Here is a 20,501-nt window from a genome sequence, read left to right as displayed (position 1 = left end):
ATTTCAACATTTTGAACAACAGGGCCCTACAATTGTTTTCTTTTCTTTTTTCAGAAATTGTGTTTTCATTTTTCTGATAATCAAATGCAGACATTAAACATTTTTTTAAAAAATGAAAATTAAACCCTTTAATTTGCTGCCAAACAGACAGAGGTTTTTCTGTTAAAATTAATACATAAAAGAAAAATTCTGTGAATATTTTGTTAAAAACTTTTAATAATAATTGTAGTTTTTTTCTACAGTTAGGTGGTTATTCTTATAATATTTTTTTTTTTTTAATTTAATTGATTTAAATTTGCCAGAAATAGGAATACATAAACACCTACATCATACTGTACATTATACAAAGCCTCACTTTCTCTCCAGTCCCGTGCGAAATTCACTGTGTCGGTTTAAACCCCCAGATGTTACTTATTCATTTATATTTTTAAATTCCCAGTCATACAAGTAATATGAAAAACACAAATTATTTTAGAAAAATTAAATATTTGCCATATGCACTTCATGTGTCACATTATTCTTCTATTATATCAGATATTCGTACTATATACATTTTCGCTAAGGAGAAATTGTAGATGCACGTCCCACGTAGAGACAGAAATGACATGCCGTTGTGTAAATAAGATAAATAACATTAGACTACTTCATTTGTTTAATAAAAGAACAAGGTATAGACCTGTTCTATAGCAAAAGGTAACCTTAAATGACTTCTGTTGTGATATGGCGCTATATAGAAAATAAAGTTTACTTGACATTTAAGGGGGCCGGGGGGTGCCATTAATATAATGTCAGGGGAAACACCAAATTTCAGTGGTTTTGAAACTGTGACATTTTCAAATCGCGATTTACCTTAAAACCGGCAATCGACCCATGTGTCGCATTATCCTTCAGAAATTATTCTAATATGCTGATTTGCTACTCAGGAAACACTTCTTATTGTTTTAAATGTTAAAAACAAGTGTACCGTTTAATGTTTCTGTGGAAACCACAATCATTTTTAATGATTTGTAAATAGAAAGAACTAGAACTAGGCTGGAGATAACACTTCAGTGGGTTTTCAGGGCTGTGGGACTACAGAGTAAAGAAATTTGCTTGTTTGTTACATTACAATTGTCTTTACTCTCACTTTTGATCAACGTATACTTGTCTTGTTTTTTTCAAGAAAATAAAACATTTTGAAACTGACCATCAGTCAATGACCCAGCTCTCTAGTTATTCCACTAGCCATGTGTGACTAAGAGCTTTCTATTAATATCAAAGTTTCATGTTGTCTCAATGGAGTACTACATCTTTACTTGTGCTGATCTTAACACTGGTATCCCTGACACCCCACTGATAGCTGTCTACATGTGTGATTTGAGCACTGACAGATATTATCATCATATGGTTCTCCTCCAGGGCTTTCCATTTTAGCTTAAAGTGATATTACACATTTCGCGACACATACCAGTGACTGTCTTTGAAAGGCATGGGGATTTATGTGTGAAGATTTAATGGACCCATCTGACTTGACTCCCTTTTTCCTAATGTCTCTAGTGATTCTGGCTTTTTGAGCAGCTGTCAGAGCAGGTGTGTGTGTGTGTGTACACATATGTATGTGTGAGTTAGTCTACTGGTGAAATACTGAGGGTTGATGATCTGAAGCTAATGGGCAGAGCAGTGACACAATGCTGAGGTAGTCATTAAGCAGTTTTAAAATGTGCAGTTATGTGAAAATCATTCACAGGATATAGATGAAACACCATGGGGTTTAGATTTTCCTTTCAGGTCTAATGTGATTTGTGATGATTATTAAAAACTGTCTGTCACTGACTATGCATTGTGTGGTGCGCCTAACTTACTCCCAGCTTGCACGGCTGAAGATGGCAAACACGACCGCAAGAGGGCAGTTAATCATGATATCCATGTTCATGTCAATTCAATGTATTTTTCAGTATTTGTCTATTGTAAACATACCATAACACTTAAGTAACAGACCAAGGCATTAAGTTTGTGATAATGTGCCAGAAGCATATACACTTAACATGTTGTCTGCACACATCGTACTCATTTTACGAAATCTAACGCAACTCACAGCCTCTAGCACATTTCTCATGAACACAAATCTGAGGTCATGACTGATTCCTGTCCTGACATGTGGTGACAGTGAATTCAACCAAAAAAAAAACGTCTAAACCTTACCCATTGAGCTGTGATGTATCGTTCTTTGCCTTGTTGTCCATGGCTTAGTTAGAAAATGCTGATTTCGTTCTTATCGATACTCCCTGATGTGATTCGCACTGAATGCGTCCAGCTCAGCTGCACAGCAGAGCAGAGGAACTTCCCGCGAAAACAAAAGTCCAGCCCACTGTTCCGGGTTTAGAGGAGGCGCAATAAGTTGAATGGCGCCATCTCTACGCGGCTCTGCACATTACAGTGAGTCGCTATTTTTACGTTACACAACAGTCTATTACACTGTATACTGATGTAATAAAATACGCCTTTTTCTTGAAATTACCTCAGCGGGTCAGAAAAAAAAAACCGTTATGATTACTTATTCTTCTGTAATTATTATTTTTAACAGAAAATACTGTACAGAACGTAAACATAAAGAACATAAAACTCTCTAAAAATAATTTGAATATTTTACCCCTTAAAATGTGATTAGAATGAATACACTACCAGTCAAAAGCTTTTAAACAGTAAGATTTTTAATGTTCTTTAAATAAGTCTCTTCTGCTCACCAAGCCTGCATTTATTTGATCCAAAGTACAGCCAAAACAGTAAAATATTTTTTAGAATACAGTAGAATATTTTTACTATTTAAAATAACTGTTTTCTATTTATATATATTTTAAAATGTAATTTATTTATTTTAAAAATTGTCATTTATAACTATAAGAATTTTTAGCATCATCACTCCAGTCACATGATCCTTCAGAAATCATTCTAATATTCTGATTTGCTGCTCAAAAAACATTTATTATTATTATGTTGAAAACAGATTTTTTTTTTTTGTTTCTTTGATGAATAGAACAGCATTTATCTAAAACTGAAATCTTTTGTAAAGTAAAAGTATTTATTTCTATAATTTCTTTCCCAAATAGATAAATAAATAAATACATAAAAATTATACTGCCTCCAAGCTTTTAAATGGTAATGTATAAAGTTACTAAAGCTTTTTATTTCAGACAAATGCTAATCTTTGGATATTTCAAGAATCCTGAAAAAAAAAATACACGTACTCAACTGCTTAACATTTTTGTTAATAATAATAATAAATGTTTTTTGAACAGCAAATCAGCATTTTAGAATGATTTCTGAATCATTATGTGACACTGAAGACTGAAGTAATGATACTGAAAATTCAGCATTCATACCTTTTTAAATATATTCAGATAGACAGCAGAATGAATCAAATAAATGCAGGCTTGGTGAGCAGAAGAGACTTCTTTACAAAAACATTAAAAATCTTACTGTTCATAAACTTTTGACTGGTGGTGTACGTAATCTCAAAAATGAACAAAACTAAAATTCTGCTGCATAGTTAAAAATGTTCACACAATCAAAATATAAATAAAACAGATTACTGAATGTTTCTTTTTTAATATTCTAATGCAAGTCAGAGATGTATTTAATTGACCCATGAGGAGTTACGTTTAGTTGGGCAATAACCGATAATAATTTAAAAGTGATTTTTATACCAAAATACCAGAAGGATGGTTTAATTTATTTGTTTGTTTGTTTGCACTCATGTTACATTAACCAGTATTTTTTATTATAAATTACATTTATAATTAATTAAATAATTATAAATAAATATTTATTTATTGTTTGTTTGTTTGCACTCATTTTACATTAACCAATATTTTTTTTATTATAAATTATATTTATAATAAAATTTATTTATTTTTGTTATAGCTCAGTGTAGAAGTTGGGTAGTTAAAAAAGTACTAACTCTACCTTAAAGTAGTTTACCCAAAAATGAAAAATCTGTCATCATTTATTCACCATTATGTCGTTTTAAACCTGTATGACTTGCTTTACGCAGAACACAGAAGAAAACATTTCATGTTGTAACTAAACAGTTTCGGTTCCCTTTGACTTTCATTAAGTACAAACAAAACAATGCAAGTCAATGGCAACCGAAACTGTTTGCTTATCAACATTCTTCAAAATATTTTCTTCCGTGTTCAGGTTTAAAGTGACGTGACGGTTCTAAAATTATGAGTCGTCATTTTTGGTTGGACTGTCCTTTTAAGTAGTTCTAATATCAGCAGTCATACAGTCATGAAATGAATCATGAAACTATATCACATAAATCCCCCATACCCCTTCCCTGCTCTGACGCCACAGAAAGGCATTGCGCAATTCGTACCCTAATTTAATCAGTCCACCTGCTCTAAAATTAGCAGGGTCACCAGTTGCAGACAGCAGAAAAACAGACGGTCCACGAGAAGATTTCCTGTATAACTATAGTGAAACTCAGCCTCATTCAACAAAGGGATATAAATAATTGTGCCTTTCTAGGATTATGAGATCAGCACAAACGCAAACAGAGTTGACTCAATACCTACAATTTACTCAAAATCAAGTAAGTTGTCATTTACAGTGTCTCTTTAAAAATCCAGTTTAGAACGTTTATATTTCGCGAACATTCGAAAGCGTTTAACAAACTGAAATGACAAATGCCACTCAGTTGTCTGTTTACACGATTCTAAGAAACATACTTAACCGACTTCCTGATTCACAAAATGTTTCTGTATGTTTGGTTATAAAAGTAATAGTGTAATATTACATGTCCCAACACTGGTGCGATTTACTGGAAGTGTGGTCAAGTTCCAGCAGGCGGCGTGGCGTAATGTGGAAGCGGAAGTGAAAGTGAAAGAACCCCTTGTTTCAAATGTTCCGTGAACCAATGAAACGCTCAGTTGTTTCACTTCCGCGGTCTGGCGCTTGATGACGTCTTTGCGTCATTCTATGGAGGCACGGTTTCTGGAACAGTTCAAATGTCCAAATTGAAAAAAATCACTGCGTTGTTCTTCATAAGATGAAGAAAGTAGATCTAAAACGAAGCATGGTGACGTTTTCCGCGTAGTTTTGGGATCGGATTTTACACATTTGATCGAAGGATCTTTAGAGAATTATCGGCTGCCACCCCTCCAGGTAAATACCTAAACGGCTTCAAAACAGAAGTATGAATTTATACATCTGTTTATAAATAGTGTGCTGGATTGAAACAGGTTTACAAGAATGAACGTCCAAATATGTTAAATTATTAAGTAAATGCACGGCTTAAATGATCCGGACATTATCTTTTATCGTTTCTTTTTTTATCTTACCTTATGAAATGCATTGATAGAATATTTTAAATAATAATTATTGGTCTAATATGGAATTTATGTGAAAGATAAGGCATTTAAAAAGAGAGCACGTTGTGTCCCATTGCAGAGTGAATCATCATGGCTCCACAGGGATCTACATGGTTTTACTCACTACATTGCTACTGAACACTTCCCTAACCCAAATGTTGTCAGCTCTATGACCACAACATCTGCAATTCTGGGGGAAAAAACGTTTTTGCTGTATTTTTTGATTCCTTTGTTCTTTTTTACCACAAATGAGTTTTCCATTGAGACACAATGTCCACTACATTTTAAATCTTCACTGTATTCGATTTCATTTAGCGTCAAGATGCCAGTGGACAGAATGAGAATGCGCCCCTGGTTGGAGCAGCAGATTGAGAGTGGGCAAATTCAAGGTCTTCACTGGGTCAACGAGGTGAGGGTAGAAATTTGACATCAAATTCTGATTCATTCATTTTAGGTAGAGTATTTACACACACACACACACAAATATTGATCTGAAGCTTTCACAAAGAAAAACCGTTCCTATCAAATGGCTTTGAGCCTAGACAAAGTTCAGACAAGACAGACATTGAAGGTATAATGTGCAGTCATATCACTAATTACAGCTTTCACCTCTTAAATAAAGACGAGGACAGAACTATGTTATTTGAGAAGAAAGCGTTTTACAATCCATTACAGTGTACAAAACAGTCATTCTGGCAACAAGAAGAATACTTCAACAATATTACAGCAGACCTACTATAATACTGAAGTCCTCCAGTTTTATTTTACAGTAAATACAGTCAAAAACTGAGGAGGAAGATGACTTTGAATGCACCTAAAGAGAGTGCGGCAGTGTGATATGAGAGATGTGAAAGAAGTGACTCATGTTAGTTTGTGTCTTTACCAATACTTTGTGAAACTGTCTTGTAATTTTATGTGCGCTTTTTACATTGATTGGGTAATAGTACACTATCAAAATGTTTCCATTAACAGGAGAAAAAGATATTTCAAATACCATGGATGCATGCAGCCAGACATGGATGGGATTTGGAAAAGGATGCACCGTTATTTATGAACTGGGCCATTCACACAGGTAGCTGTTGCCTATTATCCCTTGTATAAAGAATGAGACTAACTGCTTTAAAGGTGAAAATGTTCATTTTTTCACTCTGCGTACGAGTTGATTCTATTATTGCATACAGCTTTGAACAAATTTCTAGGGCGATTGTTATGTTGGTTCTACTGATTTGTGACTTCATTTTGCTGTATGAGATTTTGATTCAGATGTTACCCAATGATGTTTTTTAATACAGGAAAGTATCGTCCAGGTATTGACAAACCAGACCCTAAGACATGGAAAGCAAATTTCCGTTGCGCTATGAATTCTCTACCAGACATTGAGGAAGTGAAAGATAAAAGCATGAAGAGAGGAAGCAATGCTTTCAGAATGTACAGAATGCTTACCTCCCATGAAAAAGCTGTTAAGAAAGGTAACTTCAGTCATTAACTAATCACAATTTACTATTTAGGAAAAAATCCCATGTCATTCCATAGCATTTTTGCACGTATAATGTAGATGTAATTTTGGTGTAGAAATTCTAATGATGACATTTAAGATTCTCTAAATGCATATTGTCTTTTTTTCAGGGAAGAAAAGGATAGACCTGGAGCAAAGAGCAAAAGTAGGAATGCATGACTGTATACTCAAACAGTAGTGCACATTTTTAAGTAATGCAAATGACTTGACATGTGTGTTTGATTCCTTAGAGGGGTTTTCAGAAACGGAAAGCTGGCACTCCCAGAAAATTTAAAATGTCAAAAGAACAAAGAGAAGACAGCTTAATGGAAGAAACTACACCGGACAGCACTGTGCTATTTGCTGGTAAATAACCAAATCATTAACAAAATCCCTTGTTTTTTTACTCTCCGAATAAATAACACAACAATAGTGGAGACAGCATTAGTTATGTTTTTAACAATACTGTTAATCTTCATCATTCAAAATTTGGAATATTAGCTGTAGGTATACCACTGTCCTACTAACATGTTTGACACAATTTCCAATGCATTTAAACAAAAACCTATATTTTCTGGAAAACCCAGGGATCTAAATTAGAGAACAGTAACCACTGTAGCACAAACAAAGATTACAACCACAATTATGGAGGTTCACAATTATAGCTGTAGAGGCCATTGCTTTGAATGACTTCAGCACATCTGCGGCCGCAGGACATCAATCATTTCTCAGACTGCATTGGTGTGATCCTGATCAACAGACTGGTAACTGTAGTGGGTTTCTTAGCCATAACTGTCACCAAGGACTTTCCAGAGATTTTCAGTCGAGCTTAGATCAGGAGTCTGGACGGGCCATTTCATTATTTCATTGTTCTTAGCTTCTAGGAACTGCTTCCCGTTTCGCAGTGGACGGGGGCATTGTCTTGCATGAAAATTGCAGGCTGACTGGGAGATACTTGCAGGGAAGGAAGGAACTGCATGTTGGTTTCCATTCACTCTGCCCTGTAGCTGTACAAGAGCCCCAACTCCTGCTGCAGAAAACATCCCCCCCAAACGATGACGCTTCCTTCTCCATCTTTCACTGTATTCTTCATGCACTTGGGCTTCAGTCTTTCCTCAGTTTGACACCGAACAAAATGTTTCCCATCAGACCCAAATATATTAAACTTGCTCTTATCACTAAAGTGAACTTTGAACCAGTTCTCCTCTCTCCACACAACATGCACCTCAGCAAAGGTGAGCTTAGCCTTTTGATTCGTTCTGCTGATGGGAGGCTTGGTCACCGCAGAGTGCACTTTCAGTCTGAGACACGTCCTTACTATGATCACCACTGAACTGACAAGCAATTACAGCTGCAGTGTTGAACCAGTTTCCCCACTGAAAACATTATCCTATCTTCTTGTGCATGTCTAAGGTGGACGACCAGCCTTTTTTGGGGGATTTGAATGAATTTGTGTCATTGTAAACCTGTAATATCTGAGAAACCGCAGATTTTGAATGACCAACTTCTCTTGCAGTGGCATATGAAATATGTTTAAAAACTGCTTTTCTACTCCTGTTAGGATAACTTCAAAAAGGACTAAGCAGTGACTTTCAAATTTAAGAAAATTGCAGATTGTTCTCTAATTTTGATCTCTACTGTATTTATCTATAGTGTTCCCAGAACATATTTTGCCACACTTAAAAATGTATGTAGTTCATTGCATTAGATAAAATGTAAATAATATCTGTCTTTAAACTAAAATGCCAAATGCTTTCACATTTTATGACATTCATTATTCATACATTTTACTGTTAGGGTGGCTTAAAGGGATAGTTTACCCAAAAATGAAAATTCTGTCATCATTAACTCGCCCTCAAATTTTTACAAACCTGTAGTTGTTTGTTTTAAAATAAGATAAGAAGATATTTTGACAAATCTTGGTGACCAATCAATTTCTGGTCCCAATTAAATTCTATAGCATTTTTTTCTATACTATGGAAGTCAGTAGGCACCAACAACTGTTTGGCTATTCACATTCTTCAGAATATCTTCTTTTATGTTCAGCAGAAGATACAAACTCAGACAGATTTGGAACAACTAGAAGGTCACAAAATGATACATGCTTATTCATCAACACAGAGCAGGAGAGCTTCCCTGTACCCACGTCAACTGTGAGGGAGATGGCTGTAGCTGAATTACCTGACGTGTGTGCAGTTGTTGAGGTGGCAACGGAGAATGAAGAACCTGAGTTTAGCTCCACTGAAGTGTGTCTGCCTCTCCAAGACTCCCATGTTTCATCCTACAGTGGTAAGGTTCTTTTTTTTGCATTCAGAATAAGTTACATATTACTGCTACTGTTAGTTTATTATGTTATTGTTGGCCAAAAACACAGCTGGATATTCTTATTAATTTTATTCTATACTTCGTTTCAACAGAGAGTGACACAGAGAGCACATACAGCGAAGAAGACTTAATACAGGTATGGATGTAAATGAAAAATTCCAAGGAAGGATATCTTCCTTTTTTAAATACCACCTTCCCATTCATGTTTTTAAATACAATTTAAGCTCTTAGACCTTAAGAAATTGTGTTTTTGGTTAACAGCTAGTTAAAGGAGAAGTCCACTTACAGGACAGCAATTTACAGATAATGTTCTCACCTCCTTGTCATCCAAGATGTCCATGGCTTTGTTTCTTCAATCGTAAAGAAATTGTGTTTTTTGAGGAAAACTTTTCAGGATTTTTCTCCATATAATGAACTTCTATGGTGCACCGAGTTTGAACTTCCAAAATGCAGTTTAAATGCAGCTTCAAACAATCCCAAATGTGGTATTTTCTCCCTCAACTTCAAAAATCATTTCAAAATCATCCCACATCACTGCAGAAGTACCGACCCAGTTTTTGCGAAGTGAACATGCAAAGAAGATCAAACACCCTTAACAAAGAAGGTAAAACAGCGATATAGGACAATTTTGAAGTTGAGGGAGAAAATACAGTCTGAGTTTTTCGACATACCCTACTTGTCTTGAGCTAGAATTCAGGGAGAGTAAGATCAGATGAGCGTTTGACATTAAAAAGTATATAAATTGTATTATTTTTATGAAAGTAACCGATCGTTTCGCTAGATATGACCTTTCTTCCTCAGCTGGGATCGTTTGAAGCCGCATTTAAACTGCATTTTGGAAGTTCGGGGCACCATAGCAGTCCATTATATGGAAATATTTTCCTCAAAAAACATAATTTCTTTACGACTGAAGAAAGACATGAACATCTTGGATGACAAGAGAGTGAGTACATTATTTGTAAATTGTTGTTCTAGAAGTGGACTTCTCCTTTAAGCAAATACACTACCATTCAAAAGCTTAGGTTTAGTATAATTGTTTTTTTGTTTTGTTTTTTTAAATCAGGTTACAATTTATTTTAAGGGCTTAGTTCACCAAAAAATTGTAATTAATTACTCACCCTCATGTCGTTCCAATCCCGTAAGATCTTCGCTTCAACAACATCGCAACTGACACGTTCGAGGCCCAGAAAGGTAGTAAGGACATCGATAAAATAGATGTGGTATTCTTGTGAATGTGTGTCGAAGACTGACACAGAAGAGAAGTTTTAGTTTACTTGGCGTACAAAAAGTATTCTTTTAGATATACTTTTTAACGTGGTGGTTGTGTTGCTGTCTACGGAGGGTTAGAAAGCTCTCAGATTTCATCAGAAATATCTTAATTTGTATTCCGAAGATGAACAAAAGTCTTACAGGTTTGGAACTTAACCAGTTGCCTATTAGCATGCATATAACTAGCATATTTGCTGTTTATTAGTACTTATGAAGCACATATTAATGCCTTATTCTACATGACTATTATTTAGATCCCTTAATCATACCCATACCTAAACTTAACAACAATCTTACTATTAATAAGCAGCGAATTAGGAGTTTGTTGAGCAAAAGTCATAGTTAATAGTGAGAATTGGTGCCCAAACTAAAGTGTGACCAAACATGAATACTTTTATTCAGCAAGGATGTGTTAAATTGATCACAGTTGACAGTACAGACACATTCTGTTTAAAGACAAACCTGAATAATTTTCAATTTTGACCTGTTTCAAAAGAACCAAATCAGCGTATTAGAATGATTTCTGAATCGTCACGTAGCACTGGAGTAATGGCTAATGAAAGTTCAGCTTTGCCATCACATTATTATATTACGTTTTAAAATATGTTTTAAAAAAGGCAATCATTTTAACTTGTAATAATATGTCACGCTGGACCACAAAACCAGGCTTAAGTAGCAATAGCCAAAAATACATTGAATGGGTCATTAATACATTAATGTCAAAAATCATTAGGATTTTAAGGACAACTGTAAAGGCAGTTTTCTCAATATTTAGATTTTTTTGCACCCTCAGATTCCAGATTTTCAAATCGTTGTATTTTGGCCAAATATTGTCCCATCATAACAAACTATACATCAATGGAAAGCTTGTTTGTCCAGGGTCACATATTTCACAGGGTATTTTATTAAAATAAATGCATGTTGTTGAGCATAATATCAAAAACATTAAATGATCTAACTGACCCCAAACCTTTGAATGGTAGTGTACATAGATACACAACAATAATAAAACATGTAGTTGCCAAGCCACAGCCTGTTTGGGATTTTTTTTGTTCTAAGACTGTTATTAACTTCCCCCTGCAGCTTCCCCAGGACTTGTCCTTAAAATCTCCACAAAGATCATCATGTAATTCTGTGTTAAGGATTCCACCATCAGCCCAATCCTCACCAAACAGATTTGTCACATCTCCAAAAATAAACTTCAAAGTGACCAGCTGCAGAGAGGACCCACCCCTGATTGCCTACAACACTCCTCCATGGTTTCCCTGCCTGTTTAATTTTCCAAAAGCCACAAGCATGCAACCCTCAAACCCTGCCCCGTCACCAGATCTCACCAGCTCACCAGCTTCTCAGGAGGCAAGTGTGATAGCTAAAGCTGTGGACCTCTCTGTTGCAAAGCACAAAACACTACAATGAAGACACTTGAAATTCACAACCCCGCTGCTGTTCTCCTGATACACCTATAACCCCATAATTAAACATTAATCAAGTACTCTCAGGTGCAAGATTTCCCTTAAATATTATTCTGTATTCGGGTTTAGCTTTAAAGCCAAACTGAGTTCTCCAAGCTATCTGATTCCGTTATACTATACCGTTACTTCTGAAATGTTTTGCAACACACTACCTCGTTCTCATAACTATTAAATTGTATAACTACCTCATAGATGTGACACTTGATCACAGAAGCTGTCAGTGTAAGCTAGTAATAATGCAGCATTGAGAGAGTATGCTTGTATTCATTTTGCATTGGAGTGACATTTCATACTTGTTGACAGCTGATGTAATAAAACAGAAAGTAGAACCGTTACTGGAGAATTTTTAAGGGGAATTTGCATGTGTTTTTCTACAGGGTACTGTAGAGTTTTTTGAAAGAAATGCTTAAGGTTTTGTATATTTTCATATGAAACATCTGAATGTATTGTTTTAGCAAATTGGACATTTTGTCTTTTCAGAACAACAGAATTATTGAACTACGGTCTACCTGAGGTTCAGCTCTCTCCCGTATCAGTAGGGCTATAAATACTTGAATAGAGACACTAACTAGAGCTGTCTATTAACTTGTCAATCCGTTTTCATTTGTGTTTTGATGTGTTTTTTTTTTTAATGTAATGAGATTTTGCTAGTTCTTGTATAAACTATTTTTACACAACTAACTTGCATAATGAACAAGTGCAGTAGAGATTTAAAAGCAAATATAAAAACAGGTTTATTGTAGTGTCATGATTAAAAAATTACACAATACAAAATCTTTTCAACACTCATTTGTTGTATAATGTACATTAAAACAGTGGTTTAAGGTGTTAGTAGTGGTACTAATTAAGATTAATGTGCAGTAAAAAAGCAAATCATTTTTGCCTGCTGCATCTTGATTTTACAATAGAGGGATGATCATTTAAAATGCTTTATAACTCAACTGTATGTGTGTATGCAATGGCCTAAGTGATAAATTTCATCTATTAAGATGTTCATTCTTCATGTCATTTGTTTTGTCTCTGATTTCATTTGTATTATATAAGGTTAGTGGTGTACAATTTCATGTTATTAATAGTGCTATATTTATAACAAAACTTTGTACATCTATAACAAGCTTATTATAATGCTCCTTGCTCAATTCCAAGTTGTCATTGAATTGAACACCTATAACAACACTGTAGCACAGCTCATATAAAACATCTCAATCAGATGTAACTTCAAATTCTGTATACAGATGTTTTAAAGGAATAGTTCACCCAAAAATGAGAGAGGGGAGGGGTTTGATAAATAAAAACAAACTCCCTTCAAGCCATCCTAGATGAGTTTGTGTCTTCTGAACAAATTTGGAGAAATTTAAAATAACATTACTTCACCAATGGATCCTCTGTGGTTAAATGGGTGCTGTTGGAATCAGAGTCCAAACAGCTGATAAAAACCATTACAATAATCCACACAACTTCAGTCCATCAATCAGTCAATCTTGTGAAATGAAAGGTGTTTTAACTTCAAAATGTCACTTTTGGCAAAAAAATGACTTTTAATCATTAAAACTGCTTTCTCCAGTGAGAAAACTCCACTTTAGGACTGATTTCACTTGTAAATAGTGCTTGATCTGTGCATATTTCTCATCTGACTCAAACTAGACAACTAAAAAAAGTAAAGAAAAGTAAAAACAAAAAAACCTACATTTTAGCCGGAACAGGTTTGAAGTTAAAAACTGAATCAGGAGAGAAATGTGCACAGATCAAGCACCATTTACAAGCAAAAATAAATAGATGTGAGAGGATAAGACTCTTTCCTCTTTTTAGAGGAAGCATTAAACGAGAAGTCCACTTCCAGAACAACAATTTACAAATAATTTACTCACCCCCTTGACATCCAAGAAAGTCTTTCTTTCTTCAGTCGTAAAGAAATTGTGTTTTTTTGAGGAAAACATTTCAGCATTTTTCTTCATATATTGGACTGCTATGGTGCCCCAATTTTGAACTACCAAAATGCAGTTTAAATGCAGCTTCAAACGAGCAGTTGTAAACAATCTCAGCCAAGGAAGAAGGGTCTTATCTAGCGAAACGATCAGTTATTTTCATTTTAAAAAATACAATTTATATACTTTTTAATGCCAAAAGCTCATCTTGTCTCTGCTCGGACTGTTTTTGTTCCGGGAGAAAATACAATTGGAGTTTTTCGACATACCCTAACTGTCTTGAGTCAGAATACACAGAGTTTATGGAGAGAAAGGCAAGACGAGCATTTGAGATTGAAAAGTATTTAAATTGTATTTTTTAAATAAAAATAACCAATCATTTTGTTAGATAAGACCCTTCTTTCTCGGCTGGGATCGTTTACAAACGCATTTGGGATCGTTTGAAGCTGCATTTAAACTGCATTTTGGAAGTTCAAAATCGGGGCACCATAGCAGTCCAATACATGAAGAAAAAATGCTGAAATGTTTTCCCTCAAAAAGCAATTTCTTTACGACTGAAGAAAGAAAGACATGAACATCTTGGATGACAAGGTGGTGTGTACATTATATGTGAATCTTTGTTTTGGAAGTGGACTTCTTTAATATGGATTATGAACTCACATTTTTGCTAGAAGCAACAGTTTGAAGTTATAACACCCAAATAATAGATCTGTTTAGTAAAAACATGTAGATTTTCATATAACAAGACATTAATTGATAGACTGGATACATATACACATACAAACATAATATATTGTTATTTTTTATGAGCTGTTAGGACTCTCATTCTGATCGCACCCATTCACTGCAGAGGATCCACTGGTGAACCATTGATGAATCTGTACCAATGAAGAAACAAAGTCATTTCCATCTTGAATGATCAGAGAGTGAGTACATTTTCAGCAAATTTTCCTTTTTGGGTGAGCTATTTCTTTTTTACAGTCTGTGCCTTCTTTTGAATTAAGATTGTATCATGCTGCACTTGACACTCTAAAAATCACAGTTTTACTTTTTCTGTAAAGGATATACTTAGACCTGTGTACAGACTGGCTTTTACCAAAATAAAGAAGAAATTGTTTACACGACCACTAGTAACTGAGGTTGTAAAAGATATCCTCCCCTTACTTCACTTTAGGGGGTTTGAAATGGTGGGCAATCCAGACCACCAGTCTGGATGATGTGAAGAAAAACAGTTTACTTCTCAAAGTATGGCAAATAAAAGAACTTGAATCCTCTTCGTCCCCGAACTGCACAGCTTATATAGATCACATGATAGACTGAAACAAAAAAGGGAAGATTGGAAGTTAAGTTGTTTTTCTCTAGAATTTCTCTTGAAGCAGTGCTGTCTGTTAAAGTCATGTTCTTCCTTTGCCTACATTACAAAGATAACGTCACAATTCATAAAACTATATTATCTAAGGTCCAAAATCCACTATTGATATTCACAGTGACAAACTTGACTCTATAAAATGAAAGTTTATATTAAGAACACATTAGATCTTACCACCAGGAATGAAGAGAAGAAATCCAGGAACAAAGAAAATTGCACTTGAAACACCTAAAAAAGGCATAAATACATGGGTTACATAAATCTACTGGACAAAACTGGCATAAAACCAATTGGTGATTTAGATTATGTCTGAAGGTAGTGTTGTTTTGGTTTTAAGGCATGCAAAACACTGACGTTATAATTAACTGAAAGAGTCTGTGTGCCAAAGCAATCGTGCTCATTTACAACCAATGCCAACGTGATGGGTCTTACCTGCGTGAGGGTTTAACTGTATGACAATGCCTGTAAAGATCAAAGCTGATAGGAAGGAGGAACAGGGAGGGGGAAGATAGGAATGGGAGAGATAATACATTAACGAAATAGCCGACAATCGCATTTGAATTTACTGTCTGTGCTCAAGATCAGAGTTGACAGCAAGATAAACAAAGACAGCACTTTACAAGTCAAACAGAAACAGCAGTTCCCAGACACCTTCCCCCTGAGATCTGTAGCACTTATTATGATCAAAAAAAACATCACAAAAGGTATGATAGTCTCACCAACTCCAGTGATTAAGAGGAGGAATGAGGCAAGAACGACTCGTCTGTTCTTCTTCACCAGCGGGTGAGACGTCCACCTGGGAACAATCGACACAGAACAAAGAACAAGGGAAGAAGAATATCAAACTATTTTAGTTTACCCGATCAGAGTTATTTTAGTTACCATTAGCTTAAAATCTCATCCATAAGTATGTAAATAAAGGGGTATGAGTGTGTGTTACCCGCAGCAGTGAGCAGACAGCTGTGTGACTGAGCTGAGTGTGCTGAATGACCACTGAGAGCTGCAGTAGGATAGAGTAGCGGGATCACTGGAACACAGACAGACACAGGGCTTGACGTCAGGCTTTGACAAGTACTTACACATCAGCAAATGCCAAGCTAAATATTTGATTTCTTCTAGTTGGCTTTTTAAAGGATTAGTTCAGCTTAAGGTTAAAAATTTCCTAATAATTTACTTAACCCCATGTCATCCAAGATGTTCATGTCTTCCTCTAAGTCGAAAAGAAATTAAGGATTTTGAGGAAAACATTCCAGGACTTTTCTCCATATAGTGGACTTGAAGGTCCAAATTGCAGTTTTAATGCAGCTTTAAAGAGCTCTACACGGTCCCAGCCGAGGAAAAAGGGTCTTATCTAGCAAAACGATTGGTCATTTTCTAAAAAAAAAAAAAAAATTGTATATACTTTTTGACCACAAATGCTCATCTTGCACTAGCTCGACTTCACGCATTACGCAGTCATGTTGGAAAGGTCACCCAGTGTTTAGAAAGTGAACATGCAACATGACCCTTTACAAAAAAAAGGTAAAACAATGAAGTTGGACGATTTTGAAGTTGGAGGAGGAAATGAGATGGAGTTTTTTCACCCTACTCTACCTTTTTGAACCAAAGTATACAGACAAAGAACTAACCGCACATGATCTTTCATACGTGATTATGTAATGCATGAAGTCAAGCTAGTGCATGACAAACATCTGTGGTTAAAAAGTATATAAATATAAATTTTTTAAGAAAATGACTGATCGTTTATTCAGTCATTAATAAGACCTTTATTCCTCGGTTGGGATCGTGTAGAGCCCGTTAAAGCTGCACTGGAACCGTAACTTGTTGGCTCGCATTGAAGTCTACTATATAGAGAAAAATCGTAGAATGGTTTCCTTAAAAAAAAACTTAATTTCTTTTTGACTGAAGAAAGAAAGATATGAGTGCAAATTATCAGGAAATTTTTATTCTGGAAGTGAACTAATTCTTTAATGTCTTCTTTATGTGGCAGTTGGTCACTTGTTCTCTAAGGAACAATGTGTGGTAAATTAAGATACTAGACTGAAAATTTATGATTACCCTAGGTGTTAAAAAAAAAAATTTTAAAAAAGTAAAGGGCAAAAAGAAACAAAACATTGTTATATAAACCATTTAAAATCTGACATTTCTAACAATAACTAAGGTGAATGACAATTAGATTTTACCACAGCAGCTACATAGATCAAAGCTACCATTTTACCTATGATTAACAGGGATAAATGCACAGTTTAAATTTCTAAAATTGGAAAAAAATACCTTAAAAATTGTATTTAATTTAATTGTGATTAAATATGTTAATTTAATTATGACTAAATGTAAATGAACATTAAATGTGAATTCAATGTTATTTGTGAATTCTGAGTCCATCTCACAAAACAACTCAGAAATATGTCTACTTGTTTTCAAACGCATTACAAATTTGACAAGGATATAATTTTTTTTTCTCTTAATATATACAATAAATATTTGGTTTGCCCTGCTTAAACATTTTCTTATTCTGCTTGTTCAATCTGTCAACAATTTATCTACCTACCTATCACTAAAATAAGACAGATAGAAAATGTACATTACACTGGCACATCCATCATCACTGACAATTGCTGTTTTGCTGCTGAAGGTTTTAAATCTCAGGTGAATTTAATTACTGATTTATTACACCAACTTTAAAGGACTAGTTCACTTTCAGAATAAAAACTTTGATAATTTGCATCTTCAAATGGCCCTACACAATCCCAGCTGAGGAACAAGGGTCTTGTCTTGCGAAATGTTTGGTCATTTTCTTAAAACAATACAAATTTAAATACTTTTTAACCACAAATGCTTGTCTTAAACAAAGAACTAACCGCACTTGCCTTTTCCTTATGTAATTATGTAATGTGTGAAGACGTGCATGTGCACAGAGCTACAAGACGAGCATTTGTGGTTATAAAGTATATAAATATAGAGATTTTTTTTTTTTTTTAAGAAAATGACAGCTCATTTCACTAGATAAGATCCTTATTCCTTGACTGTAAAGCCCTTTGAAGCTGCACTAAAACTGCAATTTGGACGTTCAACCCGTTGGCCACCATTGAAGTCAACTATATGGAGAAAAATCCTGGAATGTTTTCCTCAAAAACCTTAACTTCCTCTTGACTGATGAAAGACATTAGCATCCTTAGCATCTCATGACTGACATTGGGGTGAGTAAATTACCAGGAAATTTTCATTCCGGAAGTGAAATTCTTCATAAGTGGTACAATGTAGCTTGAATTAAAACTTAAATCAACATATTCAGAGTTAACTAAACTCTAGATTCATTTTAAATTCTCTTTAATGACGGTGCAATACATCCTTCATAATGTACTATGCACCTCATATTATTACATCCAGTTAATTTCCTTGCTTAATGAGAACATTCAAACTAAAACTGCGAAAAGTCTAGTGTAAACAAACCTGATTTTGAAGAAGTTATTGAAAGAAGAGTTCACAGTGCCACCTAAAGCATCTTCATTTTCCAGGTTCTGTGGGTGAACACAAAATAATGTCAGTCACATTTGCCAGTAAAAGACTCTCAAGGAGAAAATGACATGTAAACAACACCTGACCTGATATTTCAGATTACTGTGTTCAGGAGTGCCAGCGGATCCAGAAGTTTGTGTTTTGGAAAAAGAAAGAGGTCCAAACGTCATCTCTCCCCCGACATCCTTCTCTCTCCCCTTCCATTCCCCCACATCCTCTCCAGGCACCACACCTTCCTCCTCCTCCCCCTCCAGGACAAACGCGTCGTCAATTGTGAACTGTGTCCCCATAGCTACAGGCCCTCAGATATTGGCTGGTCGTTAACTGGCAAGCACTGTGAAGTTGATAAACATCCTAGTTTAGTTAATGACCTTCTACACTCTGCCCTTTGTTTTTCTCATAATGCAGTATGGTGCACTGACTGCCATTTAGAATTACTTTATAATGTACAATAATAAATTTGACATTTTCTCTCTGAATCACTTCCAAAAGCATAAGGAATGAAGTGCAAACAACATTCCCTTCTTTAGATCAAAGCTGCTCACTATACAGAGCATTTCAAAGTGACTGTTCTAAAAAAATATATACATATACAAGCACAACAAGGAAGTTTAACAAGTAAAAAAAAATCTGTTAAAAATGGTCTTTTAACAAATGTTAAAACTTCCATTATGAAGCAGATTCAGGTTTAGTTGTAGAATAAATCGCTGTGTGTGACAGAATAATTGCCCTGAAGAAGCATGTGACTGACACGCTCTTCCGCTTGTGCTTAACAACCGAATGTTTGCGTCCACCCAAACAAATCTACATCTTGCGCATTATAAAAAGCTCGTTACATGCGACACGTAATTTTAAACATGTTACTTTAATAAAAGGTGAGTTTAAAAATGTACTGTAAAACAGCCGTTTAGTTTTATGTTAACAGTTGCTAATTTTACGAGTTCGTCTGAAGATTTAAAGAGTCGAACATCCCGTTATCAACATCAACAATAGCGCAAAATTACAAAGGAAGAATCCTCTACTTACTGTCCATTACTCTTGATCCTCGTCAGTTACTCGTAGATCTGTCTGGCATGATCCTTAGATCCCTTCGAAGGTACACTAGTTTAGTAAATCTGATTAAATGTATTATTTACTCGCCGGCGCAAAACTTTAACCTAAACTTTGCTAGTAACAGCTGCTTCTTTTTTGTGGGTCGAGTCTAAACAGACAAAGTAGCGGTTGCCTCTTCAGCGACACCTAGAGGCCTGGAGGACCCAACAATTACGGTGCTCATTGTTCATGAGAACATTGGAGTAGTTGATTCAATTACAGAGAAATTATCAATGTATATTTACGTATTTTTGCTGATTTTTACAGATATATATCGTTATTCCTTAAGTAATTATTGTAAAAAATACATAACTTAAAATGTAAATATTTGTTGAATTAAACTAAAGATAAGAAAAAGGAATAGCGATGGTGAGCATGACTTGATTTTAAGGAACTTATTGGGATAAAATGAATGTTGATGGGTGAATGTTGAAACGCAGTTATTTAGACATTGGCCACAAGGGCATGTGACCCTGGACCACAAAACCAGTCATAAGGGTAAATTTTTCATCTGAAAGCTGAATAAATAAGCTTTAGGACAATATTTGGCTGAGATACAACTATTTGTAATCTACTGTACTCTGAGGGTGCAAAAAAAATCAAAATATTGAGAATTTTAAGTTGTCCAAATGAAGATCTTTGCAATGCTAATTAAGAATTAAGTTTTGATACATTTATGGTAGG

The 20,501-nt window shown here is 35.0% G+C and overlaps 3 protein-coding genes across 8 annotated transcripts in view; 1 reads left to right on the top strand and 2 right to left on the bottom strand.

Moving 5' to 3' along the window:
* Positions 1 to 4,808, bottom strand: part of dctd (dCMP deaminase) — a 30,978-nt gene extending 26,170 nt beyond the window's left edge. Inside the window, exons 1-2 of one of the 2 annotated variants that reach the window (XM_051110157.1) lie at positions 4,778 to 4,808; positions 2,182 to 2,403 (exon numbers count right to left, since the gene is read on the bottom strand). In XM_051110157.1, the coding sequence (XP_050966114.1) occupies positions 2,182 to 2,222 (41 nt within the window). In that variant the 5' untranslated portion in view covers positions 2,223 to 2,403; positions 4,778 to 4,808. Of the gene's footprint in view, positions 1 to 2,181; positions 2,509 to 4,777 lie in introns of those variants that run through there. The other variant, XR_007827792.1, reaches the window with a different exon arrangement.
* On the top strand, positions 4,190 to 12,383 carry irf2a (interferon regulatory factor 2a). 5 transcript variants are annotated; one of them, XM_051110136.1, is made up of 10 exons: positions 4,933 to 5,145; positions 5,431 to 5,564; positions 5,667 to 5,760; positions 6,324 to 6,423; positions 6,644 to 6,820; positions 6,978 to 7,012; positions 7,098 to 7,212; positions 8,968 to 9,135; positions 9,264 to 9,307; positions 11,524 to 12,383. In XM_051110136.1, exons 2-10 carry the CDS (start codon positions 5,521 to 5,523, stop codon positions 11,854 to 11,856), a joined length of 1,110 nt encoding a protein of 369 aa, XP_050966093.1. In that variant the 5' UTR covers positions 4,933 to 5,145; positions 5,431 to 5,520; the 3' UTR covers positions 11,857 to 12,383. The 5 variants fall into 5 exon arrangements, with proteins under 5 accessions (XP_050966075.1, XP_050966093.1, XP_050966065.1 ...); XM_051110108.1 differs by having other exon boundaries at positions 8,896 to 9,135; XM_051110099.1 differs by having other exon boundaries at positions 8,893 to 9,135.
* A 238-nt stretch (positions 12,384 to 12,621) lies between these two features.
* tmem134 (transmembrane protein 134) lies at positions 12,622 to 19,926 on the bottom strand. Its single transcript, XM_051110148.1, has 8 exons — positions 19,752 to 19,926; positions 18,812 to 19,059; positions 18,660 to 18,727; positions 16,147 to 16,233; positions 15,926 to 16,002; positions 15,639 to 15,683; positions 15,381 to 15,434; positions 12,622 to 15,153 (listed from the first exon to the last, which is right to left on the bottom strand). The coding sequence occupies exons 2-8, from the start codon at positions 19,013 to 19,015 to the stop codon at positions 15,071 to 15,073; spliced, it is 618 nt and encodes a 205-aa protein (XP_050966105.1). The 5' UTR covers positions 19,016 to 19,059; positions 19,752 to 19,926; the 3' UTR covers positions 12,622 to 15,070.
* Positions 19,927 to 20,501: the final 575 nt, after the last annotated feature.

The sequence above is a fragment of the Labeo rohita genome, chromosome 1 (assembly GCF_022985175.1).
Source record: "Labeo rohita strain BAU-BD-2019 chromosome 1, IGBB_LRoh.1.0, whole genome shotgun sequence".
In the NCBI taxonomy this organism is placed as follows: domain Eukaryota; kingdom Metazoa; phylum Chordata; class Actinopteri; order Cypriniformes; family Cyprinidae; genus Labeo; species Labeo rohita.
This window is presented reverse-complemented; position numbering and strand designations above follow the sequence as displayed.

What these genes read in the sequence shown, in the direction of transcription:
- tmem134 (XM_051110148.1), bottom strand. Translation starts at nt 19,015, where the DNA reads ATGGGGACACAGTTCACAATTGACGACGCGTTTGTCCTGGAGGGGGAG. An exon ending in AATAACTTCTTCAAAATCAG is followed by an intron (nt 16,234 to 18,659) that starts GTTTGTTTACAC and finishes TCTGTGTTCCAG; the next exon opens with TGATCCCGCTACTCTATCCT. An exon ending in CCTCTTAATCACTGGAGTTG is followed by an intron (nt 15,684 to 15,925) that starts GTGAGACTATCA and finishes CCTTCCTATCAG; the next exon opens with CTTTGATCTTTACAGGCATT.
- irf2a (XM_051110099.1), top strand. Translation starts at nt 5,521, where the DNA reads ATGACCACAACATCTGCAATTCTGGGGGAAAAAACGTTTTTGCT. An exon ending in CAGCACTGTGCTATTTGCTG is followed by an intron (nt 7,213 to 8,892) that starts GTAAATAACCAA and finishes TTTTATGTTCAG; the next exon opens with CAGAAGATACAAACTCAGAC. An exon ending in CCATGTTTCATCCTACAGTG is followed by an intron (nt 9,136 to 9,263) that starts GTAAGGTTCTTT and finishes TCGTTTCAACAG; the next exon opens with AGAGTGACACAGAGAGCACA.